The sequence below is a fragment of the Bidens hawaiensis genome, unplaced genomic scaffold, assembly GCF_021521415.1.
Source record: "Bidens hawaiensis isolate Kalapana, Puna unplaced genomic scaffold, B.hawaiensis_p1.1 tig00033696_1, whole genome shotgun sequence".
Taxonomy (NCBI): domain Eukaryota; kingdom Viridiplantae; phylum Streptophyta; class Magnoliopsida; order Asterales; family Asteraceae; genus Bidens; species Bidens hawaiensis.
The window spans coordinates 16625-31488 of NW_027505292.1; the positions used below are offsets into that span (position 1 = coordinate 16625).

At 37.8% G+C, this 14864-nt stretch overlaps 3 protein-coding genes across 3 annotated transcripts; 1 reads left to right on the forward strand and 2 right to left on the reverse strand.

Moving 5' to 3' along the window:
• Positions 1 to 1282: 1282 nt before the first annotated feature.
• LOC143612155 (uncharacterized) lies at positions 1283 to 3079 on the forward strand. The gene is made up of 5 exons (XM_077086206.1): positions 1283 to 1359; positions 1455 to 1566; positions 1641 to 2159; positions 2256 to 2430; positions 2940 to 3079. Exons 1-5 carry the CDS (start codon positions 1283 to 1285, stop codon positions 2960 to 2962), a joined length of 906 nt encoding a protein of 301 aa, XP_076942321.1. The 3' UTR covers positions 2963 to 3079.
• A 58-nt stretch (positions 3080 to 3137) lies between these two features.
• Positions 3138 to 5479, reverse strand: LOC143612148 (pyrroline-5-carboxylate reductase-like). Its single transcript, XM_077086202.1, has 7 exons — positions 5270 to 5479; positions 4483 to 4531; positions 4260 to 4351; positions 4089 to 4161; positions 3763 to 3883; positions 3576 to 3681; positions 3138 to 3491 (listed from the first exon to the last, which is right to left on the reverse strand). Exons 1-7 carry the CDS (start codon positions 5465 to 5467, stop codon positions 3303 to 3305), a joined length of 828 nt encoding a protein of 275 aa, XP_076942317.1. The 5' UTR covers positions 5468 to 5479; the 3' UTR covers positions 3138 to 3302.
• A 4313-nt stretch (positions 5480 to 9792) lies between these two features.
• LOC143612150 (uncharacterized) lies at positions 9793 to 12857 on the reverse strand. Its single transcript, XM_077086203.1, has 4 exons — positions 12031 to 12857; positions 11110 to 11341; positions 10253 to 10545; positions 9793 to 10024 (listed from the first exon to the last, which is right to left on the reverse strand). The coding sequence occupies exons 1-4, from the start codon at positions 12855 to 12857 to the stop codon at positions 9793 to 9795; spliced, it is 1584 nt and encodes a 527-aa protein (XP_076942318.1).
• Positions 12858 to 14864: the final 2007 nt, after the last annotated feature.

Below are 14864 nucleotides of genomic sequence, written 5' to 3' on the forward strand. Positions count from 1 at the left end.
GACTGTGGATTGTACGCAGGCCATGCTGGTTGGTGAATAGGTTACGGCCAACAGTAATACTATTCCACCAACTGTAGGTTGCGCCTGCTCCACAGTGAGAGTTGGTGAGTAGGCAGCGGCTAATAGTGACAAACAGTACTAGAGGGTGCTCCTCCTCGCACTGTTGTCGGTGAGCTGTCACCCTGTGATTGGCTCATGGGCTGTTCTGGTCAGATCGTCTGTCCTATCCATACCTTGGTAGGTATGGTACAAAAGATCTTTCAGAATCAGACTGGCTCATTTGGGCGGGATTGTTCCCGCCTTGCTCATGCCTTCACGTGACTGCTGAAGTAGCTAATCTTGTACGTGTAGCCTTGCTGTCTGCGGGTAGCCTTCCCTGATGGCTTGTATCCGCAACTGCGGGAACAGGCGGGGTACTTCACCATTGGGAGGCTTTCCCTGCGTGTACAGCTTGCGTACTGCGCGTAAGATTCTATGAGCATGGTGGGTCCTGCGGGAGCAGATGGCCTTTGCGCAGACAACCCTGTTCAAGGTGAGTCTTGCGGGACCAACTGGTCTCTGCTGGGACCTACCTCTTCATTTGATATTCACTCTTTTTTATTAAATTAAGTTTTTTGGATAGCATATTTAGCATTCACCTTTTTTTAATTGAATTAAGATCATCATCTTTTGGATAGCATGGTTTTTTTAAATCCTCAAAATAGCCCATCTACGAAATGAGATTCCAACTTTATCTCCTAAACTTAATATTTTTAAAAATGGCCATTTCTAACTCATCTTTGACCATGTATTAGGAAATCTAACGCGTCTTTAACGACATGTTAGCATAACACGTCGTCAAAGAAGCGTTGGATTTTCTAACACAAGGCTAAGTTAAGATTAATATATTATTACAGACAATTAAAAAAAATTGTAATAGTCGATTTTCACTTTTCAACGTATTTCAGTCTCATACTACCCCTGTTCAACAATTTCGACCACATTAATTATTTTCTTATTATTATCTCTCGACTTACTCGGTTTGACCGAGCACCTTACGACGACAACGACTCGGTAACCTTCATGAATAAAAACTACCACTTTCCCATCTCTTCTTCTTCTTCTTCTTCTTCTTCTTCTTCTATCTTTATCTTCATTACCTAAAAATATAAAAAACTAACCACCTTAATATTCATATTTTCATATACACACGGCACACGATCTTTTCAATACAATATTTAATTTTGTCTAGTGATCTATTCCAATATCCATTGATTCATTCTGAGCTAGGGTTATTATTATTATGGCGTCGCATTTCGAACAGTGGGAGAAAGATCCCTTCTTTCCTGCAGCCGAAGAAGTTCAAGAATCAGCGGACAGGTATCTATCTCTATCTCTATCTCAATTAGGGTTTACTTTTACCAGATCTGTCTTTGATTCATAGTTACTGAACCCATTTAATTGTCTGATTGAAGGATGGAATCAACGTACAGAACATTGATTCACGCATTGAAAGAACCTTCTGTCTGGAAAACAGAAGAGCTTCGAAGGGATTTACGCACCGCCCTCGGCACGGCTAAATGGCAGGTAATTGGTTTCATATGTTGTATAATAAGTTTATGATGGTTTTGGTTGTTGAATTTGTTAATAAGTGTTTCCAGTTGGAAGAGTTTGAAAAGGCTGTTAATGACAGTTATAGTAAGTTATCCTGTAACCATACGAAAACGCGCCACCGTGAATTTATTAATGCGATGGAGAGCCAAATTTCGAAGGTTGAAAAGTGTTTAAATGAGTCGGTGGCGACACAAAAGCCACCTCGGCCGTGGGTGCGTTTGGATGAGGGAGAAAGCAGGGAGCTTGCCTTGTTTCTTTCGGGTGAACCTCGCTTTAATGGTGATCAAGCACGGAAACAGGATGTTGAAAGGTCAACGTCTGAAAACAAGGTTTCTAAGCATAGAAGGACGGCAAGTGCGGGTGCTGATATAGGTGCATGGAATATTGAGGTTGCTGATGTTGTTTCTGTTGGTGAAAAGACAGAACTGCCCCCTCGGAAGACACCAAGTTTTTCAGGGTTTTTGAATACCATGGAATTGGCATCAAAGTTACAGTGGCCAAAGAACGGTTACAGGAAATTGAAGGTGATAGATCACAAATTGCCTGAGACTCAGCCTGCTAGCAGAGTATGTCTTTAATTCAAATATGAAATGCAGTTGTGTTATTAATTTGCTTAAAATGTTGCATTTATACCAATAACAATGTTTTCTTTTTGTTAAAAGGGTTGTTATGAAAGGAACAAGAGTTGTCTTGAGAGTGACGATGATTGTTACCAGAAGCAGCTTTATGGGTGGTATGGTGCTATACAAAGACAGCTTCAAAGATCGCAGTATTATGTGCAGTATAATCGACCTACTCAAATGATATTTTGGGTGCTTGCTCTGATATTCTTGTTTGGTAAGTTTGCTTTCTTTTGAGGCTTTGATATAAATGTAGGTTATGATCATACATTTGGGTAGTGCCAAATAGTTAATGTATCTTGGATGAATTTAGGGCAATAAGAAGTAAACCAAATCTTTCTTGGATTTAGGGTAACTGGTAGCAATCATATAGGCAGATGAGATTATTTATGCCGTATGGTACACCGTGATGAAAATTTTGAATCCCGTGTGACGTTCTACAGTTCATAAAAGTGTGAGGTTTCCTGTGCATAAAATGTAGTTCATATTCTTTCATTTCTCGTACAAACCTTAAAAATCGACTAACAGTGGCGTATGTTGCTAAATGATTTGATCACTGAATCCTATATCTATAATCTATGCTCCGTTGAGAAATTATGTGTTGACCAACATGTTTTTGTTTCTCTGACATTCTTAATCTAATATAAGCTTATTTTTGTCCAATAGAAAAAATTCAAATGGCTAGAGTATTATTTAGCTTATATATTATTTCTATTTTTGTTGCAGCATTTGTTATGCTTGTGATCTGAACCGGAGCTCTGGTCAAATTCATCAGCATAGTAGCCGCACCAGCAATTAAGAACTATAATATGCAGGCAAATTGCGCCAATGATCTCGTCTCTTCGGGTGGTCAAGCTGTGAGATAACTCAAGCCTTCTGTCCCCATTTTAGATACAGATTTGTACAGTTCTATGTTATTTTTATATTTTGTCATGTAACGTTAAATTTGTACCACTCAGAAATGACGGTAGACAAAAGAAAACTAAAGATAACCGCTCCTTTTTTGTCTGAAACAGCATAATCCAATTACTACAAATAGACTGATATGCTCAAACCGTTTAATGTACGTAAAAAATTGTATTAAAAAAACTAATTCTGTGAAAGCTCACGGCTGCGTTTTGCAGCAGCCACAACCGCATTCATTAATATCCCACGAAAACCCGACTTCTCTAGCTCATGAACTCCAGATATGGTGGTCCCGCCTGGTGAAGTAACATCATCTTTAAGCTGACCTGGATGCTTCCCTGTCTGACTAGCCATAGATGCTGCTCCCAGAACCTAAAACAATCAAACCTTTCACGATCACTCTCTGTTTTTGCTTTAATTTTTTTTCAATAACAAAATGTGACACAAAAAACATACAGTTTGAGAGGCTAAACCGAGTGCAAGTTCCCATGGTAAACCTGCAGCTACAGCTCCATCAGCCAAAGCCTCAATCACCAAAAATATATATGCAGGACCGCTCCCGCTGTAATTAAAAAAGAAAAACTTAAAAAAGGCTATATAATCATATTATTGTTTTGGTTAAATTATAAAATGAAAGGCGTACCTTAACCCGGTGACTGCATCAAAAAGTTTCTCATCAGCTTTCCAAATCTTACCAACTGCTCCAAATAAGTTGGCTATTATTTCACCATCTTCTTGTGTTGCACCTGCTCCCAAACTCATAACTGCACAACAAAATACGATTTAGACAAAAAAAATTTTCATCATCATCGTACTAAGTAATCCCACCAATAGCAAAGCTATGGTAGGGTCTAAGGAGGGTAAGATGTAGACAGCCTTACCTCTACCCTGTAGGAATAGAGAGGCTGCTTCCAGTGAGACCCCCGGCTTGATTAAAATATTAAAAGCAAAGATAAAGAGAACTCATACCAGATGCTCCTTCACCTACAGAAGCAGGGGTGTTTGGCATCACCCTGATGAAGCGGTCATGTCCAGCCCACTCCTGCATTATACAATACAGTGTATATTCACATAATCAGCAAATATTCGATCATAACTTCGATAATGATAAAATCACAAGAAAAAGAACAATAATCAAACTTGAAGGTCTTTCAATTTGATGCCAGCAGCTACTGAGACCAAAAGCTTTTTCTTAGATAGTAGTGGTTTCAGCTGCAAAATAGCATCTTTCACTGCAGCATAAATATCAACAAATTTAGCATTTTGCATTTATGAGGTACTTGACTATATGCAATATTATTTAGCACTAAAATTGCTATATTAAAATAAATTTAAAAAAAAGGCATAAAAATAAGGGAAATACCAACTTGTGGCTTGACAGAGAAAATCACCACATCACAGTTTTCAACAACCTGAAATGATGTACAAACACTGAATCAATAAACACTCAGATTTGTACACGTACAAAAAGCTTAAAAAGCTTGATAAAAAATCTATACAAGTTCTTATAAACTCAATCTATTAGATGATATTTTGATACAAACCCATCAAAATGGCCACCAGCGTACCCCTTAATTGACCTAGTTTGCGGAACCAACAAAGATCGGGTCGAATTTTAATTGGATTTGGCCCACCGATTTCGTTCAATTCCCGAGCGATTTGGATGCAAAATTCGTATGTTTGGCACGATGTACAGGAGCGATTTGGAACAGAGCGAATTCCAATTCGGTACATCCCACGATCCAATTCGGAATTCGCAGGTGTCTGAGCGAATTCGGTAACTTCCAATCTAGTAGCCATTAGGAGTAGCATTAAAATTATATTCTCGTTCAATTGTGTCTTGTCGATGTTTATGTTAATCAAAATTAGGGTTTCTGATCCTTTTATTTGGAGAATTGCCATCTCGAATCAGCTAAGTAAATTAGATTTCCGGTTTCTATCATATTTACAAAAGTAGCAAATGAATAATGGGTTTATGTAAATTTCATATGTTTTTAAAATCACAAAGTGTATGTATCATGTATGTATCCTTATACAAAATACGAGCAAAACCAGGTTCAGCTCATAGTATGAATAAATTGAATTCCAATATTAAGTTAGTCAATTATTTATTCCTAATTAACACGCACACAGTTACGAATATAACAAACCTGATTGTTGTGTTCTTTAACATCAACACCGATGGATTCAAAAGCGGCACGACGAGCACCTTTATGAGCAGTATGAATACGAGAAGCGGGAAGAACACCGGATTTGACGACGCCTTTGGCTATGCTCTCGGCCATTTTACCAGCTCCGATGAACCCTACTTTGTACGTGTCGGCCGGAATAGGTTGTACGGCAGACATCGTTGTTGAATCCCAACAGCCGATCGTCGGAATGACTTGTTCAGTAGTAGCCCCTAAATGATCGGAGGAGACCAACTTACTGATTGAGGACTGGATGGCTAGCCATTTCTATATGGGCCGGGCTGGCTACTCCGGTTTACGTGTGAGATTTAAACACATTCATGGATGAGATTAGAGAATCAGTCTTATCTATATTTTTATTTGTGATTTGTGATTAAAAAAAAACTAAGGGTGTGCGGTGTTGTTTCGGGCGAAAACCAAACTAAAAACTGAAACTTTAGTTTTTGGATTTTTTGGCTTTAATTTTCATTTTTATTTCAGTTTGGTTTTTTTTATTTGAGCTTGAAAATTATATTCCAAAAAAAAAAAACAGAAAATAATAAATTTATGTATTAATAATTTCGTTAATTATTAACTAATTGACTATTACATATTTTATTAAATATTTGAATTACATACTTATTATGTACTTTAGGTCTCTAAACCTTTTTTCAAAAAATGCACTTTAGGTCTCTGAACTTTTTTTTAATTAAAAGTTTCGTGAAAACATTCATATATTACAAAACCATTCAAAACCATAGACCATCCAGGTCATTACAAAACATATTTATGTCTTAACATTTCAAAAGCATAGCAGTTATTCTTCTTCATCATATGTCAATCTGTTCTTCATTAGCCATGTGTCAAGCCACCTAAGCTCAAATCAAGATTATGATTTGAAGAAGCGTTGTCATTACTTGAACATCCAGTCGAAATGAGCTCATTCTCATATATTCTTGGATCAAAATTTGTAACAGCAGCCTTTCCATTACATTCAATGGCAACTTTATCATAGGGAGCAGCCTTTCCATTACATTTAATGGCAACTTTATCATAGGCCCTGACTGCTTCAACTTCTGTATCAAATTTACATACACATGCCTTTTTCCTTCGCCTAAACGTTTTTCCGTTTTAACTTCCCATCTACCGTTTTTATGCGAAGTAACTCCTTCGAATTTTGAACTTCCTCTTGAAAATCTTGTACTTTGTCTCCTTAGTACACGCACTAAACTCTTCTTGGGTTAAATTGTTTATCTGTTTAAGATCGTCTGGATAGTCTTCAAGGCTATAGTTTAGGTCAACTTCCATGCCATGAAACTTGATAGTCGCCCTATCATAGGCCCTTCATCAAGTTCTTTGCTTCTTCTCCGCGCAGTGAAGTGAGATAGTTGTCTTAGTCCAAATGCCCAAGTTGAAAAACTTTAATGAACTAATAGATGCGAGCCGCTTCAAGTTCTTGCAAGCTGTATCTTTTGAGAACCGCGACCACAATTTTCCCAAAATTTTTCAATTTCTGCCAAACATGACCAACAATCAATTCCTTTCAGATCAAAGTTCTCCATGTTGTCGATAGCCATAACCCTCTATCAATTTTATCAAACACCAATTCAAAATTTCAAGATATGGGTTTTTCCCAATTTTTTGTTCAACAACCTTAGATCCTGAACAAACACCAAAACTCAACCAAGTTAAATTAAACAGAGATGGAACACTTATCAATATGTCGGATGCATAACTCCTAACCCAGATACTTCAACCAACATCATCTGATACATAAACCCGATCTGGTCTGGTTAGGTTTTAGAACAACACGAAAGAGATGAGGGTTGTGAGCATTGGCAGTTCTTTCTTCGGGCTGAACCGGGCCACGACCCCACCATCTTTTTAGTTTAGTAGTGTATTTTTACCGGAAAAATCCCAAAAAAAATATTTTTTTAAGTCAGGCCTAGCCATGTTATTTGAGTCCGGGCCATCCATATTATTTGAGTCCGGGCCAGCCAAGAAGGGTTAAAAAAATAAAATACAATTATAATGGAATTATTTTTTTGAACAACTTATTAGCCAAGCCCAATTAAACTTATTACCTAACCTTTGATTGATAATCGAACAAAGATTGGGTGCCATTGGCGTCTTGAAATCAATTTGCAGCTTTAGACTTTTGAGGAGGCAAGCCAGGAACTGAGTAGCCCAGACGATTTGCAATAGAAGGAATTAAAAAATCAGGTTCCCAAAAGCATTTTGTCACACCATAACTTAGAGCCTAGGAGTGTAACTAATAATTGGTACCTGTTTTGTAAATATATCAGAGTTATGGGTTAATTTTAGCGGAAGACTTAAAGGTTTAATATGATATTAATTTACATTGAAAATTACTTGGGAATTAAATACCCAAGTTTGAAGTTATACAAAATATTGTTTTATCAAATATTACAAGGATTTGTATATTAAAAACTGAGCCACCAAGTACGCGAACTTCTATCTCCGGGATGACTCTAATCCTTGTGTCTAGTATCCATCAAACTTAATTACCTGCAAATGGGATTAAAATACGTCAGCTATGTGCTGGTGAATCGTTATGACTCTAAAAGCATTTAAATAACAATCATAATACAAATATAGTTTTCTTGACTAGCTCAGCAGATATATTGCTATACCTGGTATTTGTAACACTGCCCTACACACACACAAGTCTCCAAGCCACGTAGCCCATACCGGAGAAACTATATATGACCATTAGCCCGCGGCCACGTAGCCTTTGACTGTTTAGGCTTAACGGTTATGTTTGGATCCAGACACATGTGTAATCGGTCTGAGTTGGTTTATTCTCTACTTTGTATTATAAAGTTTTAGAGATCACGTAATCTCATGTAAATGTTTGACTGATTCTATAAGACAACAACCTGTCTATCTTATAGAGTATAAATATGTTTGACTGTTTATAAAGGTTTAACGTATTAACCTGTATTGATGATATGATTGTTTGAAAACCTTTCTTGATTGCGGATGATTGTCAACCTATAAACAAATAGGTTTGAATGATCACCTTGATGGTGTTTCTTGATTAGACTGCAGACTTTAAGTCTGGTTTTAACCTTGATTAGGTTTGTGAATGTTTTGAAATCATGATTGTATTAATGTGACGTTTGGTATAGCATGCTTTGGCGTAATAGGGTTTATCACGTTGGAAAACTTCTCCAGGTAAGTAAACGGGTCCCGCGGTTGATTGGGATGTGTACGAATTACTTACTTTAGGCAAGAAGAGTCTACTAATGATATCCCCCTTTCAGTTACTACATGCCCGTCAAAATATAGTTTTGGATAACATTATATTTATAAAAATAATGTTTGATTGAAATCTGTCTGTGAATGCTTTTGAAAATCATTTCAAGGTTAAAGGCCATAGCCTTGACTGAGTCTAAGCTATCTATAATATAACTGAAACAACTTAAACTTAGATTCTACCTTTAGTGAATGCTCGGGATACTTATGCTAAGGCAGAATGATTGCTTAATTGGCAGAACTTCACTCCTAACTCGCTTATCTGCTTTACGACTTGTTATAACTTCAATACTTGCACGAACTTTAAGAAAACAGGGCCTTGGAACTATACAGCACTCGGGCACGTACTCCAGTACTAACTATGTGAAACTGATGGTGAATGAGGGATGAATGAGCTTCAAACCCGTATCCCTCCTTTTATAATTGAGTTTTAGGGACGTCGCGTAGCGCGATGCCCTTTTTCCTTAGGCCGTCGCGTAGCGTGACGCAGCAATTGATGAGGTGATGCCACGTTTTGACACGTGGTTGGCTACGTGGCCCCGATTACTTAATGGGGTATCGCGTAGCGCGATGCCCATCTGATTCTGGGTCGTTGCGAAGCGCGGCGGCCCCTTTTTTTCTAATTTCTGGTAATCTGCATCGCGTAGCGCTATGATCTTGTTTATATACCCATCGCGTAGCGCGGTGGATCTAGAAAACCAAAATTTTCAATTTCAACCCTCTATGTTTCAGAATTGTCACTTTTTGCCCAAAATTGAGCAGGGTATTCCCGAGATGTTGCATCCTCCCCACCTTTAGAATAATCTCGTCCTCGAGATTTATTGAAATAAGTATGGGTATTTTCTTTTCATTTCCGATTCAAGTTCCCATGTATACCCAGGTCCATGTCTCGAATCCCAACGGACTTTTACTAACTTAAGTCATTTACGCTTGAGGAATTTAATTATACTATCTTCAATTTGAATTGGTTGCTCCACAAACTTAAGTTTTTCATTAATCTCAACATCTTTTAATGGCATAGCAAGGGTTTCATCAGCTAGACACTTGCGTAGGTTTGACACATGAAACACATCATGTATGCCTTTCATTTCATTGGGTAACTCCAACCGATATGCAACAGGTCCTATTCTTTCAAGTATTTTGAATGGTCCTACGAATAGCAGACTTAATTTTCCTTTCTTTCCAAATCGTACTACACCTTTCCAAGGTGATACTTTAAGTAGTACTTAGTCTCCTACTTGAAATTCCGAAGGCTTGCGGCGAATATCAGCGTAAGTTTTTTGTATATCTCTTGCCGCCTTCAATCGCTCTCGTATCTGTATTACTTGATCAATGGTCTTTTGAACGATTCCAGGACCTGATAACTGGTTATCCCCTGTTTCTGACCAACATATAGGCGTTCTACATTTCCGTCCGTATAGCGCTTCAAACGGTGCCATTTGGATATTCGTATGATAACTGTTGTTGTATGAAAATTCCATTAATGGTAAATGAGTATCCCAACTTCCTCCTAGATCAATCACACATGCACGAAGCATATCTTCAAATGTCTGAATAGTACGTTCACTTTGACCATCTGTTTGCGGGTGATACGCAGTACTTAAATTCAGTTGCGTTCCCATAGCCTTTCGAAAACTTGTCCAAAATTTTGAAGTGAAACGACTATATCTATCAGAAATGATAGACAACGGCACACCATGCAAAGACACGACATTTTCAACATATAATCGTGCCAATTTATCCATGCTATAAGATTCTTGTATTGGAATGAAATGAGCCGATTTCATCAATCTATCTACAATAACCCAGATCGCATCATTTTGTTGAGCAGTTTTCGGTAACTTCATAATAAAGTCCATGGTTATCATATCCCATTTCCATATCGGGATTTTAGGTTGCTGTAATAACCCCAACGGCTTCTGGTGTTCAGCTTTTACTTTTGAAAACGTTAAACACTTGGCAACATATATGGCAATGTCCTTTTTCATGCCAATTCACCAATAATCATTTCTCAAATTATGATACATCTTGTCACTTCTCGGATGCATCATATATTTTGACTTATAGGCTTCATCAAGAATCTTAGTTCTTAGTTCTCCAATCATAGGTATCCATATTCTTTTCCCCAATCGAAGTATTTCATCATTGCCTTTTACTAACTGATCAATCGTTCCATTTTCTTTTTCCGCTTTAATATTTTCTTCTTCTAAGCTTCTTTAATTTGATTGATCAAGTCTACTTTAAGTTCTAGTCTTAAGGCTCGAACTCTTTTTGGTTTATCATGTTCCTTTCTGCTCAAGGCATCTGCCACAACGTTTGCTTTCCCTTCGATGATATACGATTTCACAGTCATAGTCATTCAAAGTTTCCATCCAACGCCTTTGTCTCATATTCAATTCCTTCTGATCAAAAATATGTTTCAAACTCTTGTGATTAGTGTATATGGTAAACTTAACACCATACAAACAATGTCTCCATAGCTTTAACGCAAAAATTATCGCACCCAGTTCCAAATCATGTGTAGTGTAATTATTTTCATGAACCTTCAATTGTCTTAAAGCATATGCAATGACTTTCTTTCCTTGCATCAAAACACATCCCATACCCGTGTGCGATGCATCACAGTATATAGCAAAGTCATCCTGACCTTCTGGTAAAGCCAAGATTGGCGCATTTGTTAATTTCTCTTTTAATGTATCAAATGCTTCTTCTTGCTTTAGTCCCCATTCAAACTTGGCTGACTTTCGAGTAAGTGCTGTTAACGGAACAGCTATTCTTGAAAAATTTTGAATAAACCTTCAATAATATCCAGCTAGACCTAGAAACCTTATCACTTGTGTTGGCGTCTTTGGTTTCTCCCATTTGGTTATGGCTTCTATCTTAGCGGGATCGACTTGAATTCCTTTTGCATTTAAAATATTACCAAGAAATTGAACTTCCGGCAACCAAAATTCACATTTAGAGAACTTGGCATATAACTTTTCTTTCCTCAAGGTTTCCAACATAACTCTCAGATGAACTCGATGATCTTCTTTCGATTTGAAATATATAAGAATATCATCAATGAACACAATAACAAATTGTCAAGGTATGGCTTGCAAATTCGGTTCATCATATCCATGAATGCTGACGGAGCATTAGTGAGTCCGAAAGGCATAACTGTGAACTCATAATATCCGTACCTTGTTCTAAATGCCGTTTTAGGAATATCTTCTTCTTGGACCTTTAGTTAATGATATCCTGATCTGAGATCAATTTTAAAAAAATAACTTGCACCTTGAAGTTGGTCAAACAGATCATCAATCCTGGGAAGCGGATGTTTGTATTTGATTGTGACCTTATTCAACTCCCGATAATCTATACACATTCTTATTGAACCATCCTTCTTTTTAACAAACAATATCGGGGCTCCCCACGGCGATGAGCTTGGCCTAATGAATCCTTTTTCTAATAATTCATCCAACTGTTTCTTCAATTCCTTCATCTCTGTAGAGGCTAGTCTATAAGGGGACTTAGCTATCGGTGAGGTTCCTGGAACTAAATCAATTTTAAACTCTACCTCTCTGTCTGGCGGAATTCCTGGTAACTCATAAGGAAATACATCTTTAAACTCTGAAACAACTGGTACTTCTTCCAACTTCTTTGCTTCGGGTACTTTAGTTACAAAAGCCATAAAAGCAAGACATCCCTTACCTAAACAACGACTGGCTTTTATCTTTGAAATTATTCCAACTTTTCCTGCCTCTTTATCTCCAACGATCCGAATGATTTTACTATTTGGTGTTCGAATTTCAATCGTCTTATCACTACATAGAATACAGGCTTGGTTCATAACTAACCAATCCATTCCTAAGACTACATCGAATCCTGCTAAGGTCATGGGTAACAGTCGTATAGGTATATCATAACTAGCTAATGAAATTGTTGCGTTACTTAAGGCTTCATTTATTTTAATCAATTCACCATTAGCAGTTTCAACCTCAAGATGATCATTCAATTTTACTATAGGTGTATTTAATAGACTACAAAACTTATGGTCTATGAAACTTTGATTAGCACCGGAGTCAAATAACACTCTAGCATAAACGTTATTGATAAGAAACGTACCAATAATCACGTCTGGTATATCTGCTGCCTTTTGTGTGTCGAGCATAAAAACTAGAGCATTTCCTTTTCGACCATCAGTTTTTGCACCACTTCCACTTGCTCCAGCCGTGGTGACCATTGGCTTCTTCTTTGGACATTCCGTGCTAAAGTGCCCTTTTTCTCCACAATCAAAGCATCCAACCATTTTCCTCTTACAATCAGCTTCCACATGACCAGGCTTCTAACAAAACTTACAGGTGACAGTGTTGGCCGGTCGTAAACATTTACCATAGTGCCTCCTACCACATGACTTACAAATGGGATGAGTGTACATAAATGTCCCTTCCTTCCTCTTTTCGACCTTCCTCATTTTTCCTCCAACAGGCGTTTTCTCCTCATTCTTTTTCTTCTCATCACGGTTCCGGATCATCCCATCCATCAGATATCCGGGTAACTCCATTGCTGACTCAATTGTCGCTAGCATGTGCGAACGAACTAAATCACGAATTTCAATTGGTAACCCGTAAATGTATCTAGTCACTTTGTTGAACTCGGGGGTTACCAGATGTGGAACAATGCGACAATACTCCAAAAACTTGGTGTTATACTCCTTTAAATTGGTTCCAACAACCCGGTGATTCCACAACTTCGTTTGGATTTGGTCTATTTCGTTAATTGGACAGAACCTTTTCAAAATCATTTCTTGAAACACCTTCCACTCCAAATTATATAAGTTCTCTCTACTTTTTACTTCGATGAGCGTATTCCACCACTCTAATGCCTCTCCCTTAAACATCTGGGAGGTATACTGAACTTTTTTCGTTTCTGAACACTTGCTGATGATCACAATTGATTCCATCTCCTCCAACCATCGTAGGGTTACAATCGCTCCCTTATCTCCATGAAATTCTTTGGGGCTATAAACTTTGAACACCTTAAAATCACAACCTTCTTGAAGTTTTACTTTCTTTGTTTTATTTGGTAGCTCGTTCTCTGCAGTCGAGCTATTAACACTCACTTCTTCTTTCTTTCCTGATTCTTTCTTTTCTGTTTCCTTCTTTTCAGATTCTTTCTTTTCAGTCTCCTTCTTAGTTTCCCTTTTAGATTGGACAGTTTCATTTTTGCTTTGGCTTGGTCTTTTAGAACGAGAAGCAGTTCTACTTGGATTAGTTTTCATTAGTTCAACTAATGGGTTGACAGCTTCTTTGATCAAGTCACAAATACCACATACATACTAAGGAGGTATTGCTCGGATATTTTCACCCACTGTCCTTTCATTGTTGTTATCTTGGACAGTTGGATTACTATCGGCCTTTTTCTTTTCCTGACATTATGTAAAATTAAAATTAACAATAACTTAGGAAATAGGAATACAACACTTTCCATTTCATTTGATTTATGATACATAGAAAGGGAATACAACAACACATAACATAACAACCCATTCTAATCTTTGACCCACTTTTTGACAAGATTTTTCATCTTATCACACTTCTATTTTCTTCTCTATTTTCTTTTTATCTACTCGTTCATTCCTGAGTTCATCCATCACCGCGTTGGGCGGATTTGGATAACCTTTGGGTGCTGATGCAGCAGGGAATAAATATGCATTTTCTCTAGGATACAAGTGGGGATTAGCTACGTATGCCTGCATTTCCTCATCAGGTATGTTGTTGGTGTAAAATTACTCAATCAAACGTCCTTCTTTTCTTATCGCGTTAGCTTGTTCTGAAATTGTTGGGATGGGACCTACGTAAGGTGGAAATTAGCGATTATCTTGTTCATTTTCTTCTTCCTCCTCGGGTTCAGAGGAATCATCCATTGGTATTTGGGGTTGTGCTGGAATACGGCGACTGGGTTCTACAATGATTTGAACATTAGGGGGTGGCGATCCGAAATGTCATCTGTTTGGATCCGAGTGACAATTCATCCAACTACAGGAATCGGTATATATTTCCTGCTTAAATCTACTCTGAACTTCTACTTCCTCTATCGGTTGGTACTGTGGATTGTTCTCAGTTGTGTCATCCGATATCTCTATCGGCATTTGCTGGCTACCAGGCATGTATACTGGTTGAGCTCCGTATGGCAAATTCGGAACTATCGGCTACTCCCGGCCGAAAAATCTAGTATATTATTATTGCTCCTTGCCATATCTGGCGGATAAGGAACAGATGTGGGATTAGTTCTTCTAGCGACTCGATGCTTATGA